The sequence below is a fragment of the Pempheris klunzingeri genome, chromosome 21, assembly GCF_042242105.1.
Source record: "Pempheris klunzingeri isolate RE-2024b chromosome 21, fPemKlu1.hap1, whole genome shotgun sequence".
NCBI lineage: Eukaryota > Metazoa > Chordata > Actinopteri > Acropomatiformes > Pempheridae > Pempheris > Pempheris klunzingeri.
Window position 1 is genome coordinate 20920242 of NC_092032.1, and position 20884 is coordinate 20941125.

The 20884-nt window shown below is 41.3% G+C and overlaps 1 protein-coding gene across 1 annotated transcript; it reads left to right on the top strand.

Annotated features, from left to right (window-relative positions):
- Positions 1–7627: 7627 nt before the first annotated feature.
- On the top strand, positions 7628–19755 carry nrn1a (neuritin 1a). Its single transcript, XM_070853402.1, has 3 exons — positions 7628–7682; positions 15347–15494; positions 19527–19755. The coding sequence occupies exons 1-3, from the start codon at positions 7628–7630 to the stop codon at positions 19753–19755; spliced, it is 432 nt and encodes a 143-aa protein (XP_070709503.1).
- Positions 19756–20884: the final 1129 nt, after the last annotated feature.

The window sequence follows — 20884 nt, forward strand, 5'->3', positions numbered from 1 at the left end:
ATATAGTTTCTAAAACTTGAAAAAAAAAACTGGAAAATATTTCTATTTTTTACAATTATTTTATTATTTCTACATTATTACTGTTATTGTAGTATTTATATTTTATTATTTTTATATTAGATTATTCATGTAATTTTATTAGTTATTACTATAATATTTAGACTATTATTACATTTTATTACATTATTACATGAGGACATGAAGGGGGACAAAAGGGGACAAAATAAGGACATAAAGGGGGACAAACGGGGGACATAAAGGGGGACGCTGTCCTCCACAGACGTGTTTATTTATTGCGCTCACATGACCTGACTGTGATGTCATGTGAGGAGCACAGCGACCTCCTCACTTCCTCTTCTGTCGACCCGCTCGCATCACACGGGTCAAACTAGACGTAATTTTAAATATGATTCACTTTTCTTTTTTCTGTCTTTTTTTCTGACTTTACTTTTATATAATTCAGTTCTATTTTATTATTTTGTTCTATGCTAAATTAAATATCTAAATATCTGTGTGTACATTGTGTGTGTGTGTGTGTGTGTGTGTGTATTTAATGACAATAACCTTGAACCTGGAACCTTGAAATGCTGTAAAACTAATGATACTAATACTACAGCAGAATAAAGTGGGAAGAAACAGAGGTTTATAAGTCAGCTGATGCAGCAGTGGACCAAACCTCACTTCCAAAATCACCAAAATTACATGCAGCACAGAGCTGAGGGTCAAAGGTCAGAGCGACGTCTTAACATCCCCGTGGTGGCTGTAAAGAGACACACGAGGAAACAACATCAGTTTTACAAATCAAAGCAGCACAACTGAAGTGTTTCAGTGCAGAGGAAGTCTTGGCATTTAGTTTTTCTCCTTTTGTCTAAACTTGAGAAATCTCCTCTGGGGTTTGGTCCAGAAATGAGCCGAGCGTCTCAGAGCAGCAGAACAAACGGCTCATCGCCGCCACGGGAGAATGAGTCAATACCCAGCAGCGACTCGCCGCCGCCGCCAGGCCGCAAACCAATTACAGCCTCGACAGGCGCTTTGTACCGAGGCAGCCCTGTAATTATCCTGCAGGGATTATCAAACCCTTCTGCACACACAACCTCGGCTAATTGATAAATAAGAGACGGAGCGGAGCGGAGAGGCTCGATGTCCTCAGATTCAAGTGACATCTAATGTTTTTGAAGGTTTTTATCAGTCAGCCGTCAGAAAGCGACATTAAATTCTCACTTTACTGGCATTTCTCAGCCTGTTCTCACCAAAAGGCGTCTGAATAGCTCAACTTTTGTCACTTGTGTTTATCTTTCACGTCATTTTCCCTCCGTGTGGGCTGCACTTCACACCCATAACTAACTTACCATGTAGTGATAATTTTTGGTGCCTAAACCTAAAAGTAAAATTGCGATTGTCATCTGAAATGTTTCTTAGCACGCTTTATTTTGAAGGTGTTTAGCAAGAATTAGCTGCAGTGGTTAGCAGGTTAGCAGGAAGCTAACATATTAGCATCATTCAGCTGCTTTCATGGTAAACTTGCATAAACAAGCTAACAAACACACTTAGACATTACAGGAAAATGAAGCTAGCAGCTTCAGTCGTCTCAGTGCTGTTATATTGATTATCAGCAGCTGTATGAGAATCACTGTCCTGTTTTATTTTGCTAACATGTGGACATGTGAAGCCCTTTGACATGATACGCTGTGATTTGGGGCTCTTACGTTAGCTAACATTAGCTACATAAGCATGAAGTGGAATTAACCGCAAGCTTCAGCTAATGTTAGCAGGCTAAACTATTAGCAACATTCAGCGTAGCCGCTCATTGGCTGCTGAATCTACATAAACAAGCTAACAAACACGCTTAGATAGATGAAGTTGGCAGACTGAGTTAGCATGACTGAGAGTCTGATGTCGTTATGTAACATTACATAAACATGATCTTAAATTAGCCACAGCCGCGAGCCTTTGGCTAAGGCAGCTAAGCTATTAGCATCAACATAGCCACACATTGCCTACTTTCATGGTAAATCTACATAAACAAGCTAACAAACTGCTAACTGTGACACATTTATATATTACAGGAACATAAAGTTAGCAGTTATATCAGCAGTTTTGAGCGCTAACGTCCCGTTTTCTTTGCTAACGTGAACCTGTGAAGCCCTTTGAGACGATAAACTATGATTTACTGAAACCTGAGAACAGCACAAGGCTACAAACTACAGCATGATGAAGGTTATTACTGAGTTTATGTCCAATGACACCAAACATAATCTGCCTACTGCAGCTTTAAATAAAAGTAGTGTAGAAATCCTGCATTCAGAGTATTAAAGTATAACAGATTATAATCAATGGTGCATTCATGTGTTCATTACTTTAATATGGCAACTGGTGAGTATGGAGCTGCTTTCTTTTTATTTATATATATATGTTACTTAATACCATGCTGGTGAGCTCCTGTAGTCTTATTGATATAATAATAATTGTTTATTATTAATCTGAATCTGGAATGTAGCTGAAGTTATCAGATAAATTATAAATGCAGAGCAGTAAAAAATCCAATATCTCCCTCTGAGATGCGGTGGAGTGGAAGTATGAACTACCAGAGAACGCAAATACACCAGTAGAGTACAAGTACAAGTAAGTAAAGTAAAAAATTGTACCTGAGTAGAAAAAGTAAAAAGCTGGAGATGAGCTGCTGTTGCGTGTCTCCACCACCAGGTGGCGCCGCGGGCTGGGAGAACAGAAGCAGTGCAATGTGATGATGAATGATGCTGCTGCAGCACACACACACACACACACACACACACACACACAAACAGTCCCATTGAAGAATTGGCTGCTGTGACGTCACCCATCCTTCCTCTTCATCGTCCTCCTCATCCAGCTAAAAAAGCCATTTGGCTGACATCATCGGTGCTGACAACCCCCCCCCCCTCCCATCTGAAAATCTATAGTTATGATCTATTATGTACGGGGCGTCCTTATTATGCTGTCTCCCAGCAGGATGAGGGGAAACCGATCTGTGTCTGAATTCAAATTAAAGAGCTGCTTTAATGGCCAGTTTGCCACAGAATTACAGCCAGATTTCCTGGGTTTTAACAACCACTCAGGGTCAAACAAATACTCTCAAAACACACAAGTGATGCATCATTCGAGCTAAAAACAAAACCAGGCGTCATCCCTGACAAGAGAACATGCACCAGATGGGAGTTTTTAGAGGACAGCGATGATGAAGAGGAGGATGATGAGGAGCAGGTTGAGCTGTAGAAGTGGCCGGAAAATGAATGGAGTTTGGTGTGAAGCAGGTGAATCAGTCCCAGGCTCTGCTGCGAGGGGGGGTGTAATGGTGTTTTTATTTTCACCAGAAACACACACACACACACACACACACACACAGGTATTTGAGGAGGAGTTCTGAGCTGCAGGTGGAGTTCACCTGTATGGAGTTTTGAAAGATTAAAGGATTCTTATTGTATTTTTGGCCATTCAGTGCCTAAATTAGATGATTTGAGGTGGAGAGACAGGTGATCACCAGGCCAACCTGGACACGATGAGGATGGTTGAAGCTCATGATTGATGCTAAGACCGCCCCCCCACCCCCCCACGCCAAAAATCATCAGTTCTCATACTGTCGAGACCTGAAAACAGGTCAACAGGTGTAAAAGCACTTGGATCTTCCTCAGTGTTGGACCTATAGATCTCTGCTAACTTCCTGTTAGCCCTCTGCTAACTTCCTGTTAATATGTTTTATTATTCTTATTTATGGGAACATTTTGCCTCTAATGTCTTCTGTTTCTACTACCTTATTGTTACAGTAAGGAAAGTGTATCATAAATAAGTAAATATATTATTATTATTATTATTATTACAGTTATTATTATTATTATACGGGTGTCTTATGCATTAGTATTATTATCATTGTTATCATCATTATTATTATTACTATTATTATCATTACTATTACTGTTATTATTATTATTATTATTATTATTAAAGGCTCTGCTGTGCTTTAACAATAAACTGCAGTTCCTCCAGTTCACCAGCAGGAGTCACTGATGACCTCACACCTCGTTAAAGTCCACCTCAGTGTCTGCGTCTGATTGGACGAGAGGAGAACGGGGTGTGTGTTTGAAGGTCAACCTCAAAGTCAAACGACGGAGGTCAAACACACACACACACACACACACACATTAAAACACACATGTGGCCATTTTGTGTGTGTGTGTGTGTCCAGAAGTTAAATGTTTTCAGATTTGAGTCACTTGGAAACTGTCCAGGGACCCAATCATAGTGTGTGTGTGTGTGTGTGTGTGTGTGTGTGTGTGTGTGTGTGTGTGTGTCTGTGCGTATGTGCGTATGTGTGCGTGTGTGTGTGTGTGTGTGTGCTGCAGCACTACGTGGCCTCAGGGAAACATCTGTGTTAATATGCAGGAGAGAGAGAGAGTCAGTTTGTTTCAGATTCAGCTGACGTCAGCAAAGAGGAGGAGATACCCTCACTCACACACACACACACACACACACACATTTTGAAAATACTCCACTACATGCAAAACTCCTGCATTCAAAAATTACAAACATTTTAAAATTAGCACCAAAATGCACTTTAAGTATTAAAAGTACTACGTTAATATTCCTTAGATTACAGGATGTATAAGGTCAAAGGTCAGTGTGGAGGTCCTCCTGCAGCAGGTGAGTTAAAGAAGAACAGGCCCAAAGTGTGTGACAGCATCATGGAAAGGATCCCTACAGAGAGAGACCTGGAAGATCCTTTTGGTTTAACCACAAACAGCACACACACCAGACTACATTCACTAAAACAGGGATTTTAGAGAACAGGACACAGGAGCTGCTGGTCTACCACTGCCTTTATCAGTTTGTTTTTTTGTGTTATTGTGTTACACAGATATTGTGTTGGGCCTGAATTAACCCTTTAAAACACCAAAGTCATGCAATAACACAAACAAACAAACTGATTGAGGCAGCGGTAGACCAGGAGCATCCCATGTAAAATTCCTATTTTTTCCAATGGAGTCTGGTTGGAAGAGAGCGACATAATGGCTGTTTCTGGTCAAATAAATATATTCAAGATTTTAAACAAACTGAGAAGTTAAAATGAATAAATCAGGCCATGATGATGATAATGGCGGCCTGTAAGGACAGCTTGGCAGAGGGTGGCGGCTCACTGTGGTCATGTAACGCACATTTTTAAATCACGACGGCAAGTTGTGGTCATGTGTTGGTCAGCTAGCTAATGCTGTGCTAGCTAACGTTAGCTTCCGTGTATTGCTACTAAATTCTGTTCGCTAACTATTAAAGATGGTTGATGGATGCGTCACATAGAACAGAAGAACAGAAGATAAGTACAAGATACAATCTGTAGGAGCCACAGAAAATCCATTTAGGGTGCATTGTGGGTAATATAGTGACGTAATAAACGAGGAACCAGAATCTGTTTAAGGGGTCCGTTGACCTCTGACCTCCAGATCCTCAGTGTGTAGTGGAGGTCTATAGTGTGTGTGTGTGCTAGTTAGTCAGTGTGTCAGTGTGTAGTGGAGGTCTATAGTGTGTGTGTGTGTACTAGTTAGTCAGTGTGTCAGTGTGTAGTGGAGGTCTATAGTGTGTGTGCTAGTTAGTCAGTGTGTCAGTGTGTAGTGGAGGTCTATAGTGTGTGTGTGCTAGTTAGTCAGTGTGTCAGTGTGTAGTGGAGGTCTATAGTGTGTGTGTGTGTTAGTTAGTCAGTGTGTCAGTGTGTAGTGGAGGTCTATAGTGTGTGTGTGCTAGTTAGTCAGTGTGTAGTGGAGGTCTATAGTGTGTGTGTGCTAGTTAGTCAGTGTGTCAGTGTGTAGTGGAGGTCTATAGTGTGTGTGTGTGCTAGTTAGTCAGTGTGTCAGTGTGTAGTGGAGGTCTATAGTGTGTGTGTGTGTGTGTGTGTGTGTGTGTGTGTTAGTCAGTGTGTCAGTGTGTAGTGGAGGTCTATAGTGTGTGTGTGTGTGTGTGTGTGTGTGTGTGTGTTAGTCAGTGTGTCAGTGTGTAGTGGAGGTCTATAGTGTGTGTGTGTGTGTGTGTTAGTCAGTGTGTCAGTGTGTAGTGGAGGTCTATAGTGTGTGTGTGTGTGTGTGTTAGTCAGTGTGTTAGTGTGTAGTGGAGGTCTATAGTGTGTGTGTGTGTTAGTTAGTCAGTGTGTTAGTGTGTAGTGGAGGTCTATAGTGTGTGTGTGTGTTAGTTAGTCAGTGTGTCAGTGTGTAGTGGAGGTCTATAGTGTGTGTGTGTGTTAGTTAGTCAGTGTGTTAGTGTGTAGTGGAGGTCTATAGTGTGTGTGTGTGTTAGTTAGTCAGTGTGTCAGTGTGTAGTGGAGGTCTATAGTGTGTGTGTGTTAGTTAGTCAGTGTGTAGTGGAGGTCTATAGTGTGTGTGTGTGTGCTAGTTAGTCAGTGTGTCAGTGTGTAGTGGAGGTCTATAGTGTGTGTGTGTGTGCTAGTTAGTCAGTGTGTTAGTGTGTAGTGGAGGTCTATAGTGTGTGTGTGTGTGTGTGTTAGTTAGTCAGTGTGTCAGTGTGTAGTGGAGGTCTATAGTGTGTGTGTTAGTTAGTCAGTGTGTCAGTGTGTAGTGGAGGTCTATAGTGTGTGTGTGTGTTAGTTAGTCAGTGTGTCAGTGTGTAGTGGAGGTCTATAGTGTGTGTGTGTGTGTACTAGTTAGTCAGTGTGTCAGTGTGTAGTGGAGGTCTATAGTGTGTGTGTGTGTGTACTAGTTAGTCAGTGTGTCAGTGTGTAGTGGAGGTCTATAGTGTGTGTGTGCTAGTTAGTCAGTGTGTCAGTGTGTAGTGGAGGTCTATGGAGGCCTCCATGAGGACTGAAGTCTTTTCTCACTCATTCTGCTTCACTGACTTCTGGAACCTTCTAGCTGAGGTTGGACACATTTTAGGGACATGAAGAAGAAGAAGGTCCTCCAAGAAATGACGTCACCAGAAGAAGACTCAGCAGCGTTTAGAGATCAGAGGGTTAGAAGATGTTTGGCTGCAGAGGCCACATTTTCATTTTCCAGTGATTTAAATGTGCACATTTAATGGAAGTAAAGGTCCCACAGTGCATCAAAAAAGTGGAAAAAATGAGGTTCTTATTATTAAAAAAAGAAATCAAATAAAAAATCCCTCCAGAAATAAAAAAATAAATAAAAAAAGACTAGATTTTATTGTAAATAAAGATAAATTTAAATGTGGTGTGAGATGAAGAGCAAAAATAAGATGAACAAAGGGACGAAAAGGATGAGAGGAAATAAATGAATAGACAATAAATAATAATGAGGAGAGAGAGGAAGAGGGAGGAGAGGAGGGGCTTCCTCTCTCTCCTCTTCCTCTCTCTCCCTCCTCTTCCTCTCTTCTTCTTTCTCTCCAGACGCGTAAAAACCGGCAGGAAGCGCAGAGCGAAGAGCAGCAGCCACCGAGGAAGAGGAGCAAGAACAACAACACACACACTCAGAGAGAGAGAGGAAAGACAGGACAGGGAGAGGAAGAAGAGGGAGGAGGAAGAGGAGGAGGAGGAAGAGCGCCCTGGATGTAGCTGCCGCCGTTTTGCGGGTGTTTTTTGCGGGGAATGTGCGGCTCCTCTCCAACTCTGTGAATCCGTGCCGAGAGGAGGACGCAGAGGATGGGAGTAACCTGGTCCTCCAGATGCCTCGCTCTCTTCCTCGCGCTCCACATAGGTGAGTCCCCCCTGATCACCTTCATCATCATCACCACCAATAATCCTAATCGATCAGACATCCGCAGCAACAATCGCTCCTTTTATTTCTGGGCTTTTTTTGTTTTTGGCGCTTTGCTCCAGAAAAATATTAGTTTTTTTTTTTTGTGTGTTTTTTAAAAAGCAGAAAAATGTTTATTCTTTTGTCTCTTTTGAGTCACGAAGGTGTTTTTTATTTTTATAAATTATTTCAGGCAGAAAAAAGTCGCTCCTCTTCAGGAGTTTTACAAATATTTGGCTCGTTCTGCAGCAGAAAACAGACGGAAGAAGAAATGCAGTTTTCTTTAATTATCCCGTTAAATTTCCGTCATTTTCAGCAGAAAAAGCCTGAATTCGTTTTTTTTAAATAATAATAATAATAATAATAATAATGTGTTTTAAATCTGCTTTATGTCGTTGCTGTGAAACGTCTCGTGCTGGTTTGGCTCGTGTGAGCTCACATTTGGTGTGTGTGTGTGTGTGTGTGCGCGCGCTAACAAGGGGAATGCCCCCCCCCCACCCACCCCCCCTCTCGGTTGTCCCAAACTGGAGACATTTGTTGAATTTTTATTTTCCACCTTTAAAATTTAATTCTACTTCTCAGTTCGAGCGGCAGAAAATCAAAAGCCTGTTTTAGTTGTAGATTCTGTGGATGTTTGAGTGTTTGCAGCTTTTTTTTTTAGAGCTAAAACGGAAGAAATGTATTTTAAAAAAAGGCCCGTTTGATTTTTAGTATTATTTTTAACCGGACCGGTGCAGAAACACGGAGACACCGGGGCGGTCTGGCTCCGTCTATTTCCCGGGCTGTCGGCGGTGCGGGACCGGTCCTCCCGCCGCAGTGTGCGGGGCTGCAGCAGCGCTGTCCGGGGGAGGAAAGCCGACCACAGCCTCCTTAAACCCCCCTCTTATTAATGCCATCTGCACTTTTATCTCCTGTTTCGGATTTTTACAGTGAAACCAAAAGACAGAAACAGGAATGAAAAGCAGGATTTATCTCCTTCACTCTCTGCACACACGCCTGGTGCACGATGGGAAATAAAACCTGTGCTTTTCTTTTTTTTTTTTGGGGGGGTGTTTTATAATAAAAATCACGTGGGGGGGGTGCTCACACCTCCCCGTGCGGGCTCATAGTCTATGCAGCAGAGAAAAACCCCTCCCGGGCTCCGTCTAATATCTGGAAAAATGAAAACATGGGGAATGAAACGGGAGAAATATGGAGATGCTGCTTGTGCTTTTTTTTTTTCTGCTGTTGCATTGCATAACGAGGCTGTGGAGGAGGGCTCTGTGTGTGTGTGTGTGTGTGTGTGTGTGTGTGTGTGTGTGTGTGTGTGTGTGTGTGCTGAATTATTGAAGACGCAGAGTCCTCCCCGGTGCTATTGTTAGAGCGCGAGGCTTCAGGAGCTCAAAACAGACACAAGATGAAGAAAACTGTGAGTTTGTGTCTCGTTTGGAGTTTTTTTTTCCTCCTTTAAAGCACAAAAAGAAACCAAACCAGAGGATGAGGCTGAATTCTGTCACGCGGACTAATTGATAGAGGGATGAGATCGATTAATCAGTCGAAGCTCCACATGTCTCCCTCCTCTTCCTCAGGATGATGCTCCTTCCCCGCAGACCGGCCCTCTGATGGGTGGACACCCTCCCCCTGTCCGCGCTCTCTTCCGGGTTTTAGCCTTTGAATCATTTCACCTTTCAAACACACAAACGACATCGAAAATCTTTTGAAACCTGCAGAAATAAACAAAAAGGCCCCGAACAGGTGATTTCACCTGTTTGGTCTCACTGGAGTTTGTGCAGAACATCAGCAGCAGCTGAGCAAAATGAGTTCACTGTGTTTTGTGGGGTTTTATTGTTGTTAAATTGGTTTATTTGGGGGTTTTTGGGGGGTTTCTACGCGCGAAAAATGGCCTCGTGTGGCCGGAGGTGGGTGTGTCCGCGAGGCTACAACACGCTGCTCGTGGCACTGCAGGCAGCAGCGTGTGTGTGTGTGTGTGTGTGTGTGTGTGTGTGTGTGTGTGTGGAGGTGGGGTGAATGAGTGCGAGCGTGCCGGATGGATGGGAGGCGTGATCGGGCACGCGCTCCCCCCCCCACCTCCTGTGTCCGTGCGCGTGATGGTGGGGCTGCCCCGCTTTCAATACATTAAAAATAATAAAAATAAAAAAATGAATTATAACAAAAAACGGAGCGAGCGGTGGAATAAATGTTTAGAAAGAGAGAATAAAGGACTAAAAACGGCTCCGGATCTGCAGCTCTGACGGAAAATACAAATAAAATCGACAAATGTAATAAAAATAAACGTGTTTATTGTTTTTAAAGGTATGACCGGAAGTAGAAACGCTGATTTTGCGCATAAAAATATAAAAATGTGTGAAAAAAGCGAATAAAATGAAGCTAAAATGTTTAATTTCTCAGTTTAACCACAATAGAAATATCTTTAGTAATCAATTTAAAACAGTTTTGAGGGAAAATAATTTCAATTTCAGAGATTTGATTGAATGTTTTAGGAGATTAAAATGAATAATAGGTGGGTGTGAATGGTGGAGGGGGGGGGGCACTTCATTCATGTGTTTTTTGCTCGAAGCTGATTGGCTGAAATTAAAGTAATGTGGTGCAGAGAGGAGCGCGAGGAGCATGTTAGAGATGATGTAATGCCATCATGGTGGTGGTGGGGGTGTTAGAGGGGATAGCACAGGTGAGACAGTACAGGTGAAACTGGGATTTAACATTGAATTAAATAGAGATCATAAATAAACTTCCCAGCCGATTAACTCAGATTAAGATAATTATTCTTTTTATTAAAAGTGTTATGACGTTGCATCCTTAAATATGCAAATGAGGCGTTTCCAAATTAAATATGCGCTAATTTGCATACAATTCCTTAACAGAAATGTGAACATTGGTTAAAAATTTTTGTTTTTGTTGCCATATTAGAGCCAAAATTTAAACAGATTTTTCTCACTCCATTAATCAGAAAATACTGCCAACAGACATAAAAGAATATAAATATTTACATGTTTTTAGGAGTAAAATGTTGTTTAAATCAGGCTGTGAATGATGTCCAACCAAACCCCAGTGAAAAAACCTGCAGATTTAAGGAATTGGAATAAAACGTGAGAGTTTGATGCAGCTGAAGTGGAGATTTCTGCCTCAGAGCGAGAAAAAAAAAACTAATTTAGAGAAAACGGCCTTTAAAGACGCAGAGAAGCAAAGTGAAGTAAAATAAACACCTGAATGTGGATTTGGGACGTTTATTTTCGTGTTATGGAAGCAAAAATTGCCCAAAATCTGAATCTGAATGAAAAAAAAAAGTTTTTACATTTTTATGCTTCATGTTTTACCTTTAAGCTTTTTATGTAAGAAAAACAGCACAGAAATGTTTAAAAACGTGTTTAAAGTGCTGCAGGATTCATAGAGTAAGAGTATTATGGCGACATTAAAGGAACATAACACCAAATTAAATAAGTATATATATACTTATCAGACAGTAAATGATCCCAGTGGGAATATTTAAAGTATTAGATTAAGTTGAGTGTTAAACTCACAATATGAACAGGCATAGTCTCACCTTTTATTCCAGTCAGGAGCTGCTTTTGACCACATCACATGATCTTCCTCAGCAGACGACCAGCTGGCTCCGAACTGCAGATGTTTCTGATTTTTTGGGTTTTTCTTTCTTTTCTTTTCTTTCTGATTGGTTGATCAAGGGAAAGAAACAGACAAACAGAAAAAAAACAGACAATTGTACATGAAAACTGGACAACTCCGTCTGCTGATGAAGATCATGTGATGGGATCAAAAGCTCCAGAAAAAAGCTCCTTACTTACAGTTTACATGATCATTGACAAACTTTAAACCTCAACATATAAGAAATATTATATAATAGAAAAACAAGACAAACTAAGTTTATTAGTTAATTTATCATAAATAAATACCATTACCTGATGCAGTGTGTGTCTCTATAGAAATATCATAATATAAATATTAAATATTATATTGTAAAGTAAAGGAAAATATTCCCTGTTAGGGTTTTCCTCTTATACCTGATGTTTCTGGAGAAATATTCCTGCTGCTTAATGTGGATGCTGCATTTTACTGCTGTAATGATGAAGGTTGAGCTCAAAGCCAACCAGACTCCATTGACAGAAACAGTAATTTTACACAGCAGCTGCTGCACTGATGCTGCATCGATTGGTTAGTTTGTTTGTGTTATTGTGTGATTTTGCTGTTTTAAAGGCTTAATTCATTTGCAACAGAATGTTTGTGTAACACACAATAATGCACAAAAAAAACTAAAATGATTGAGGCAGCAGTAGACCAGCAGCTCCCATGCTTGGGGAGCTAAAATCCCTGTTTTAGTGAATGTAGTCTGGTGTGTGTGCTGTTTGTGGTTAAACCAAAAGGATCTTCCAGGTCTCTCTCTGTAGGGATCCTTTCCATGATGCTGTCACACACTTAGAATAACACTCTGAGCCTGTCAGTGGATCAAACAAGCTCTTTTAGTGGACCTACTGTGATCAGGTGCAGTTGTCCCAAAGGATCACGTTGCAGCCATTGCAGCCCGTTTGGTGTCTGCTGGCTGAGGTGATCTACTGGACCAGTTCCAACACTTTTACTACCTACCAGTCACTCACACACCAGGATATATTCCACACTTTGTCATATTTTATCATATTCTGTACCGAAAATATCTCAATGTTTTACATTTAAGTTTCTAGACTTACAGCACAGTGTTTTTTTACTTCTCTCTTTGCACTGAACCCGTTCCTGATTTACCTACTCTACATGAATATCTCCCTGTTCTGCTACTTTTTACTGCACGACATTCATCTGACAGCTTTAGTTACTTTTGATCATTATATTTGTATTTATTGTAATATTTGGAATAAAGTCTCGATGATAAATCAGAGGGAAACTCTTATTATGACATTGTTGGCTTGTTGTAGCACTAATATATGTTATATATGTTACTGCTGTAGATGTTAAAGGCTGAACTCTAAACCAACCAAACTCCATAGACAAAAACAGTAATTTTACACTGTAGTTGCTCGTCTACCACTGCCTTCATCTGTTAGTTTGTTTGTGTTATTGTGTGATTTTGGTGTTTTAAAGGGTTATTTCAGATCCAACACAATATTTGTGGAGCACACTATAACACAAATAAAGCAACTGATTGAGGCAGCAGCTGCCCAGCACCTCTTGTGCTTGGTGAGGTAAAATTACACTTTTCGTTAATGGAGTCTGGTGGCTTTGAATAGTGCTATCTTATATCCCATAAAGTCCAAGCTCAATATGGAGCCATTATTAAGCAGCGCATCCTCAATATAACAGCAGTAGAACTAGATGTAGTCATGGAGGTTTAATAGTGGTTTTTATATGTACTGCTGCTGTCAGGATGAATGGATTTCTCCTCTAACAGCCGCGTCTCGTCCTACACGTCATGCTGTGTTAGTCCACAGTTTGATCGAGTGGAACCGGACAGCAGGCGTGTTATTATCCATACCAATCAATCAGCCCGATCCCCTGCTTAACGAACCACACGCACACACACACACACATATACACACGGTGGAGTTAAGAGGTCATGTAAAGGGGTGTGTGTGTGTGTGTAGAGGGGGAGGATGGAGGCGTGTCAGACCTGGCAACCCGTGGCGTGTTTTATAGTTGAGTTTTCTCTCTGTTAAAGTGAATTAGGGACGGGACGGACACTGCCTGATTATACACACACACGCACACACACACACTTTTGGTGGCTCCAAAATGAAACATTTCATATTTCTGCATGTGAAATATCATATTTCACATGTTAAATGTCCCAAAATCACAGGCGCCTCCATCATATGAAGGTTTTGTACATGTGAAATATCCATATCACACAAAAAATGGGTTTATGTGATGTTTTTATGATTTTTTTACGATTCAAATAAACAAGTGTGTGAATTTATGTAAATATTCACACAGACATTTGTTCTGCAGTTGCACTGTACTGTGTCATACAGGCAGGTGTGTCTATTATTTTGTCCACCCTGTCTATGCCAGTACTCATGTTGCAGTAAAATGCTCCCTGCCAGTGTTTTCCTATTATATCTTATGTGTCTGGATGAATATTACTGCTGCATCCATGTGGATGTTACATTTTTCTTCTATAGCTCAAAACCAACCAGACTCCTTTGACAAAAACAACAATTTTACGCAGGAGCTGCTGCTCTACTGCTGCCTCAGTTGGTTAGTTTATTTGGGTTATTGTGTGGCTTTGGTGTTTTAAAGGGTGAGTTCCAAGCCAGCGCAAGGTTTGTGTAACACAGAATAACTCAACCAAACTAACTGATCAAGGCAGCAGTGGACAGGCAACTACTGTGTTCTGTGAAGTAAAATTGCTGTTTTTCTCAATGGAGCCTGGTTCATCTGAGGAGAGCAGCAGAACAGAAACATCTCGCTGTGTAACACCATAAAAACTGAACATTATAACCTTCACAAATTGAGGATTTATTGCAGGACTGTTGTATTGGCTTTAGCTCAGCGTGTAGATGCTTCTACAGTAGCTGATTGATTGGTGACAGGCAGAAGTAAAAGAAATCAATGAATAGTGTCATTCGATAGTTTGGGGAAACTGTGACTGCATTAATTATCAGCACATCAGATCAGTGACAGATCAACACTGAGGAGTTCCCAAAATTAAAACTGAATCAAGAGCTGAAGATCTGAGCCTTACTGTCCACCAGACTCCATTCAAAAATTTACAGTTTTTTCTAAAAAAGTCTACAACACGATACCTGAGCTTTCTGTTTCAGTTCTGGACAACCACACGTTCAGTGGACATTTTTCATTTCCTTTACATGACAACTAAAGTTAATTTCATGTAAAGGAACACCTGAGTTAACAGACAGAGGAGGTGTGTGTCCAGTTCCTGATTCAGTTTGTGACTTTTAGCTTCTGGAGTATATTGTTACTTTAATCACCGACTTTGGGAACATCCTCAAATTAAGTCTCAAAGGAGCCGGTTCAATGCATATTTCTAAAAAAACGACTTAAACCTTATTTGTTTTGGCTTTTCTGAAGTCTTAAAAATTCAGATTTTGGCTTCAGCCCACTGTTTTGTTTTGGAGAGTATAAATAAAGCTTATTTCCAGCTTTTATGTCCATTAAGGAGCTGTTTTGGCGACGCTGTCTCTTTCTGTTATATGCTGACGACTCCACCTTTATCTTCCTATATAACTGCCCTCCATTCAAACTTCCTGTCAGTCAAGCTGAGTGCTGATGAAGAGAAAACATGCACATTTTCTGAGCCAAACTCTCCATGTAGGTCCTCAATCTACTGTGGAAAACAATTTGTATTTGTGCATAAAGACATGTTGTGTGATGTGTTTTAAACTTAAAGACGTGCTGGCAGGAGAAAAAACGTAATTAAAGATAAATTAAAAGTAATCATAAGACAAGAACTTACAAAGAAAAAGTTAGAAGTTGGAAATAAAACAGAATAAACTCTTTAAAATGGTACCTCATTTAGAAAAGATGGTCCCGACGTTTTCGTCCAAACCGCCGGCGATGTTCCTGCAAAGAAGCATCAAACAGAGAAGCTTATTGTGATTTTCTTTAATGTCTAACTCTCTCTCCTGTCTCCCCCCCGTCTCCCCCATCTCTTCCCCCTGCAGTCTCTGTGTTGCAGACGGTGCTGGTCAGTGCTGGTCAATGTGACTCTGTGTTTAAAGGTTTCTCAAACTGTCTGCTTCAGTTGGGGGACAGTATGGCCAACTATCCCCAGGACCTGGACGACACGGAGAACCTGCACAAGGTCTGCAGGTACGTTTACGCCGCCCGGACTCTAATTCGTGTATAATTTCTGCGCTTTTTAAGCTATTCGCATGTAATTTCATCTCATTTTGTCTCAACACTGTGTAACTTATTATAACTGATTAATTTAACTGACCATAACTTCACTTCAGTAACTAACGCACTTATTTGAACCCAAACCATCATGTTTTCCTAAACCTAACCCCGTAGATCCGGTACCTAAACCTCTTGAGATTGCAATTGCCACCTGAATTCTTTTTTTAGCAAGCTTTATTATGAAAGTGTAGCCAGGTGTTTTTTCTTAGCAAGCTTTATTTTGACAGTATAACCGAACTTTGTTTCTAATTACATTTTATTTTGAAAGTGTATCTGGATGTTATTTTGAAAGTACAGCCAGAACGTGCTTCTTTGCAAGCATTATTTTTAAAGTGTAACCAGATGTTGTCAAAGCAAGAGACAGCGTAATAATCCCGACTTGGACTAGAATCCGTGCAATGATAAAGAAGTACAGAAGTTGTTTTATTTACTGATCAAGTAGAAAGAATGGCAGGTTGCTAACGGCTAACGCTACTGCTAGCAGCTTTGCTTGCCTACTGTCCAAAGCAAGAAACAACGTAACTTGAGCTCTCAGCGCTACGATAAAGACAAAGTAAAACATTCTGTCTTATCAATAAGTACACAGTTTGTCTTATTTACTGATCAAGTAGAAAGAATGGCACGTTGCTAATGCTACCGCTAGCAACCTGGCTAGTCAACTGCCCAAAGCAAGAAACATAAGAGTCCTGACTTGAGCTGGAAACAAAATAACACAAGCAAAAAGTTTGTGTTATTCACTGACCGAGTAGGAAGAATAGCATGATGCTAACGCTACTACGGGGCTAGCATGCTGTCCAAAGCAAGACACAACATCAAAATCCTGAAGAAAAAAGAAAAAAAGACCTGAACTCAAAACGTACCTCAGTGCTACGATAAAGGCAGAATAAGACATCTGGTTGTATCAGTGAATGAATGTTTATGTTATTTCCTGATCAAGTATGAATGCCATGTCTTTAACGGCTAACAGCTAACGGCTAACGGCTAGCAGACTGTCTAATGCAAACATTTAAAACAGAAAAAGATGCCAGTTTCCTCAATAAAGCGAAAACACACAAAATCACAGTGAATTATATAATAAATAAACAGTTAAATTGCAGCTAATTTATCAGTTCGTCTCTTTTCTCTTTAATATTTGTGTTTCACAGTGAAGCTTCTAATAATATGAGTGATTTAACTGATTTAACCCAGAGGGGGAAACTGAGCCAGATGACCCCCCCCCAAACCCCCCACCACCCAAACCGGGTGGGCACCAGATGGCACGCTGCAGCAAGACACCCCCCCCCTCACACACACACACATATGAGTTTTTAATCCAGTGACAGCTCCATCACAGCAGTGCTGAGGCGTGGCAGGAGTGAAGCATTAATATGCCTCCTCACACACACACGCACACACACGCGCACACACACACACACACACACACACACACACACACACGTTAATTGCTCAGAGATGTAGCATCGACACGGCTCAGTTCAGGAGGTCAACATCAATAAGAGCAGATTGGAAGATTGGATTAGATACGGTGTGTGTGTGTTTGTTTGTGTGTGTGTGTGTGTGTGTGTGAGTGTGTGTGTGTGTGTGTGTGTGTGTGTGTGAGTGTGTGTGAGCAGGCTGGTGTCATCTTTACATTAACTGGGACGAGGAAGAAAAAAAAAAAGGATGAACACATGAGAGGTGGAGACTAAAAAGAAGACAAAGAAGATGAGGGAATAACGGGGGGAAAGGGAATAATGAAGAGCAAGAAAAAGAGGAAGAGGAGGAGGAGGAAGATGTGATGAATAAAACATAACTGCTAAGAAGTGGGAGAGGAGGGAGGAAGGATGAAGGAAAGATGGAGGTCGGAGGGGAGACACAAAAGATGAAAGGAAAGGAACAAGGAAGGGAAGGAGGCATGGTAGAAAAGAGGAATAAAAAAGGAAAGAAAAAGGAGGATAGGAAACAAAGAAGAGGGGAAAAGGGATGCAGAAAAGGAGCATTTCAGTGTTTTTGATTATTGTGATTTATTGACAGAAGTCATCCCTGTTTTATTTCCCTCTTCATGCTAATAATTCAAAACAAATCGTTTAACTTTAAACACAGACGGTGTATAAAACGGAGAACACCACATCGTCTGCGTAAAGCTGTAACATCACATGTAGTGAAGTAAGAAAATGTTGGAGTAGAAGTATAAAGTGATGGAAACATGTATGAACACTCAAGTAGAGTACAAGTACCTCAAATGTGTACTTAAGAGCAGTACTTAAGAAGAGACTCCCACGCTTTTAAAGTATTCTAATTAAGTCACCCATGTTTTAATGTTTACCGGCTGCTGCAATGATCAGTTGACTATTAATCACCAACGATTTTCATAACGGATTAATCCATTATTGAAGACGTGAACGTAGCTTCCTGGTCTGAACAGCGAAGCCTTAAAGCTGCGTCCTCTCTAGTGTCCAGCAGGGGGCGACTCCACTGGCTCCAAACAGAAGTCTGATTGGATGGAAGTCAATGAGGAAATGAGCTCAGTGAACATTTTCCTGATGAGTTTCTGCTCTCAGTCTCTAGTTTACAGTCTTCTTCAGCACAGCAGGATGTTCATTTAGTAAATTATGGTCCATTTAGAGGAAGATACACCAGGAAGGGGGGGAGGGCTTTAGGGCGGGGTCATATATGGTTTCAAAACCAAGATGGCGGCATCCACAATGCCAAAATTGAGGCCTCGTAATGGTGGTCCATAAACCAACGTGTGACTTCACGGTGGCTACGTCCACGTCTTAGATACAGTCTGGTCTATTAATTTAAGATCATCTTTAATAGCGACAATATATATAGCGACAATATTTAGTAGCAATGCCCGGAAGCTAATGTTAGCTAGCTTAGCGTTAGCTAGCTGAATAACACACAACCAGAACTTGCCAATGTGATTTAAAAATGAATGTTACATACACCTTTATTAATAGAGTGCTACGATTGTCATTGTCATTGTCATGCATGTAAAATAGACCAGAAAGCAGGCTTTAGGCTTCAGGGCGGGGCTACCTGCTGACCAACCAATCAGAAGCAGTCTTTATGGCTGCAAAAAAACAAAATGGCGACACCTTTAAAGCCAAATTTGAGGCCTCAAACCAATGGGGTGATGTCACGGTGGCTACGTCCACTTTTTAGTCCACGTTTGTTCAAGTAGGAATATTTTCTAGTAAAAACACTGAGATTTTTCACCATTTTCTGACATTTTATAGACCAAATAACTAATGATCGACAGATTAATCAATAATGAAAATAATCGTCAGTTGAAGCCCTTTGGTTCACTGACGACCAAAACTTAAAGATCTATATCACACACCACAGATGTCCCTAAATTATTTTAATTTTCTCGTTAATTTGTTCCATAGTTCATTTAAACTAATTTAATTGACCTCGTAATTGATCTAATAATCGATCTCATTTGATTATCTGTAAAGATGTTAAACTTTAACTGTGCAGCCATAATTTCAAAACCTTCCTCTCGCTGATTGGGACAAATTCTGACAGAAAAAACACTTGATAGTTTCTTCACTTGCTCTAAATTTGGATACCACGTCTGAAATACTGGAATTAGCCAATAAAACAACCGTAATTTATAAATAAATAGGGAAAGGATCCCCTCTCGTTGCTGCATTGGTGTGACGGCTGGTGTTTAGTCTTCAGTGTTTGCCTTTCTGCCCAGGACTCATGCAAACGACAGCAGTAATATGCTTCGGGGCTCCACACTCGCTTTAGTTGTTGTTTTACTGGAATCTAAACTCATCCGGCTGTGTCTTCATAAGCTTTTCTCCTCGCTGTGTTTTTTGTGCTGCCAGATTCTGGGATGACTTCCACTCTTGGCTCTGCCTCCTGACTAGATGATGCATTCAGTTTAAAACCAGCCTCCCACTGCAGTCAAAAGCTTGTGGTGCTAACGCTTGCTGTGTTTTCTCCTGCCAGTTACTGGGATAACTTCCACTCCTGTGCCACGATGGCGCTGGCGGACTGCCAGGAGGGAGCGACGGACCTCTGGGAGAAACTGAAAAAGGAGTCCCGCAACCTGGATTTCCGTGGGAGTTTGTTTGAACTCTGTGGCGGCGGCAACGCGGCCCCCAGATCGGCCGACGCCAGGGGCCTCGCCTTGGTCCTAACCACACTGCCCACCATACTGACTTGGCTGGCGTTTTAACAGAAACAAGTTAGAAAAAAAAACATAAAAGCGGAAAAGAAGAAAAAAAGGAAAAACAAATGAAAACACAAAATAGAAAAAGAGTGATAGCTGCTCTTCGATGCTGAAAAAAACAACTTCAACGAGGACCGAGTTTGAATTCATCACCAGAAAACTACACCCCAAATGGATTTTTACAACATCACTGTTCGGCGGCCTGGTTTGCCTCCCTGGGACGTCTGCGGGCCGCCCTCCCGGAGCGCTCATCCAATCACACGCTGACCTGACCCGGAGGTCGATAACATGAAATATTCAACACGCTGTTGAGCTGAAATGATGACAATAATGAAAATTTGATGGATCCTTGCCCGCTTACAATCGTGGAATTACACAGTATTAAAGCCAACCGTGAATTATTGATGTTTAGTAGGCTAGGCCTAGACAGCACTGTGTGACTGCTGGGTGCTGACACAGTATCAGGCTATATATTAGGGTTCCCATATAGCCTAAGGTACATATCCATGTGTAACGCGAGGCCGAGCTTAACTCCACTAAATCAATAAGGCAAGACGAGGCCTAGAGCCCATTTCAGACCAGTCGCCTCATTTCCATCACGGACAGATTTTCCTTTTTTATTACGCCAAGTTGACTGTGTTGAGCCTGGTAGGTTTGAAGGACTGGACGCCTGATGGTGATGTAATATTTGTATTCTTATTGGCTGTTTCTTGTGCTCAGGCCGCGGTCACACCAGCTTTTATCACAGCGGCATTTTGCACCAATTTTTAAATTCATTTATATGGAGTCGTCTCGATGTCCACCTGTGCAGGTAGACCTCGGCGGGCTTGTGCAGGTGCATTTGTGGCAATGACAAACAGACAGTATTGACCTTTGACCCATACAGCATGGCTTGCAGTCAGTCGCGTACCAGCGGTAGGAGTATTCTTAAATTTGTGGTATTTTACTTTAGCTTGCTACCACTTATAAAAATCAACGCCACGTGAAGAAATCTCGCTCTGCCAGTTTCTGGTGTGACCGTAGCCTTATCTTTCCCCACCAGACTCTGAGGGATGTACTTGAGAGTAAAAAGCCTGCTTGTCATCAAAGAACACTTTAGGTTGACGTTAAATTGCATGATATCAGCTGAGACGGT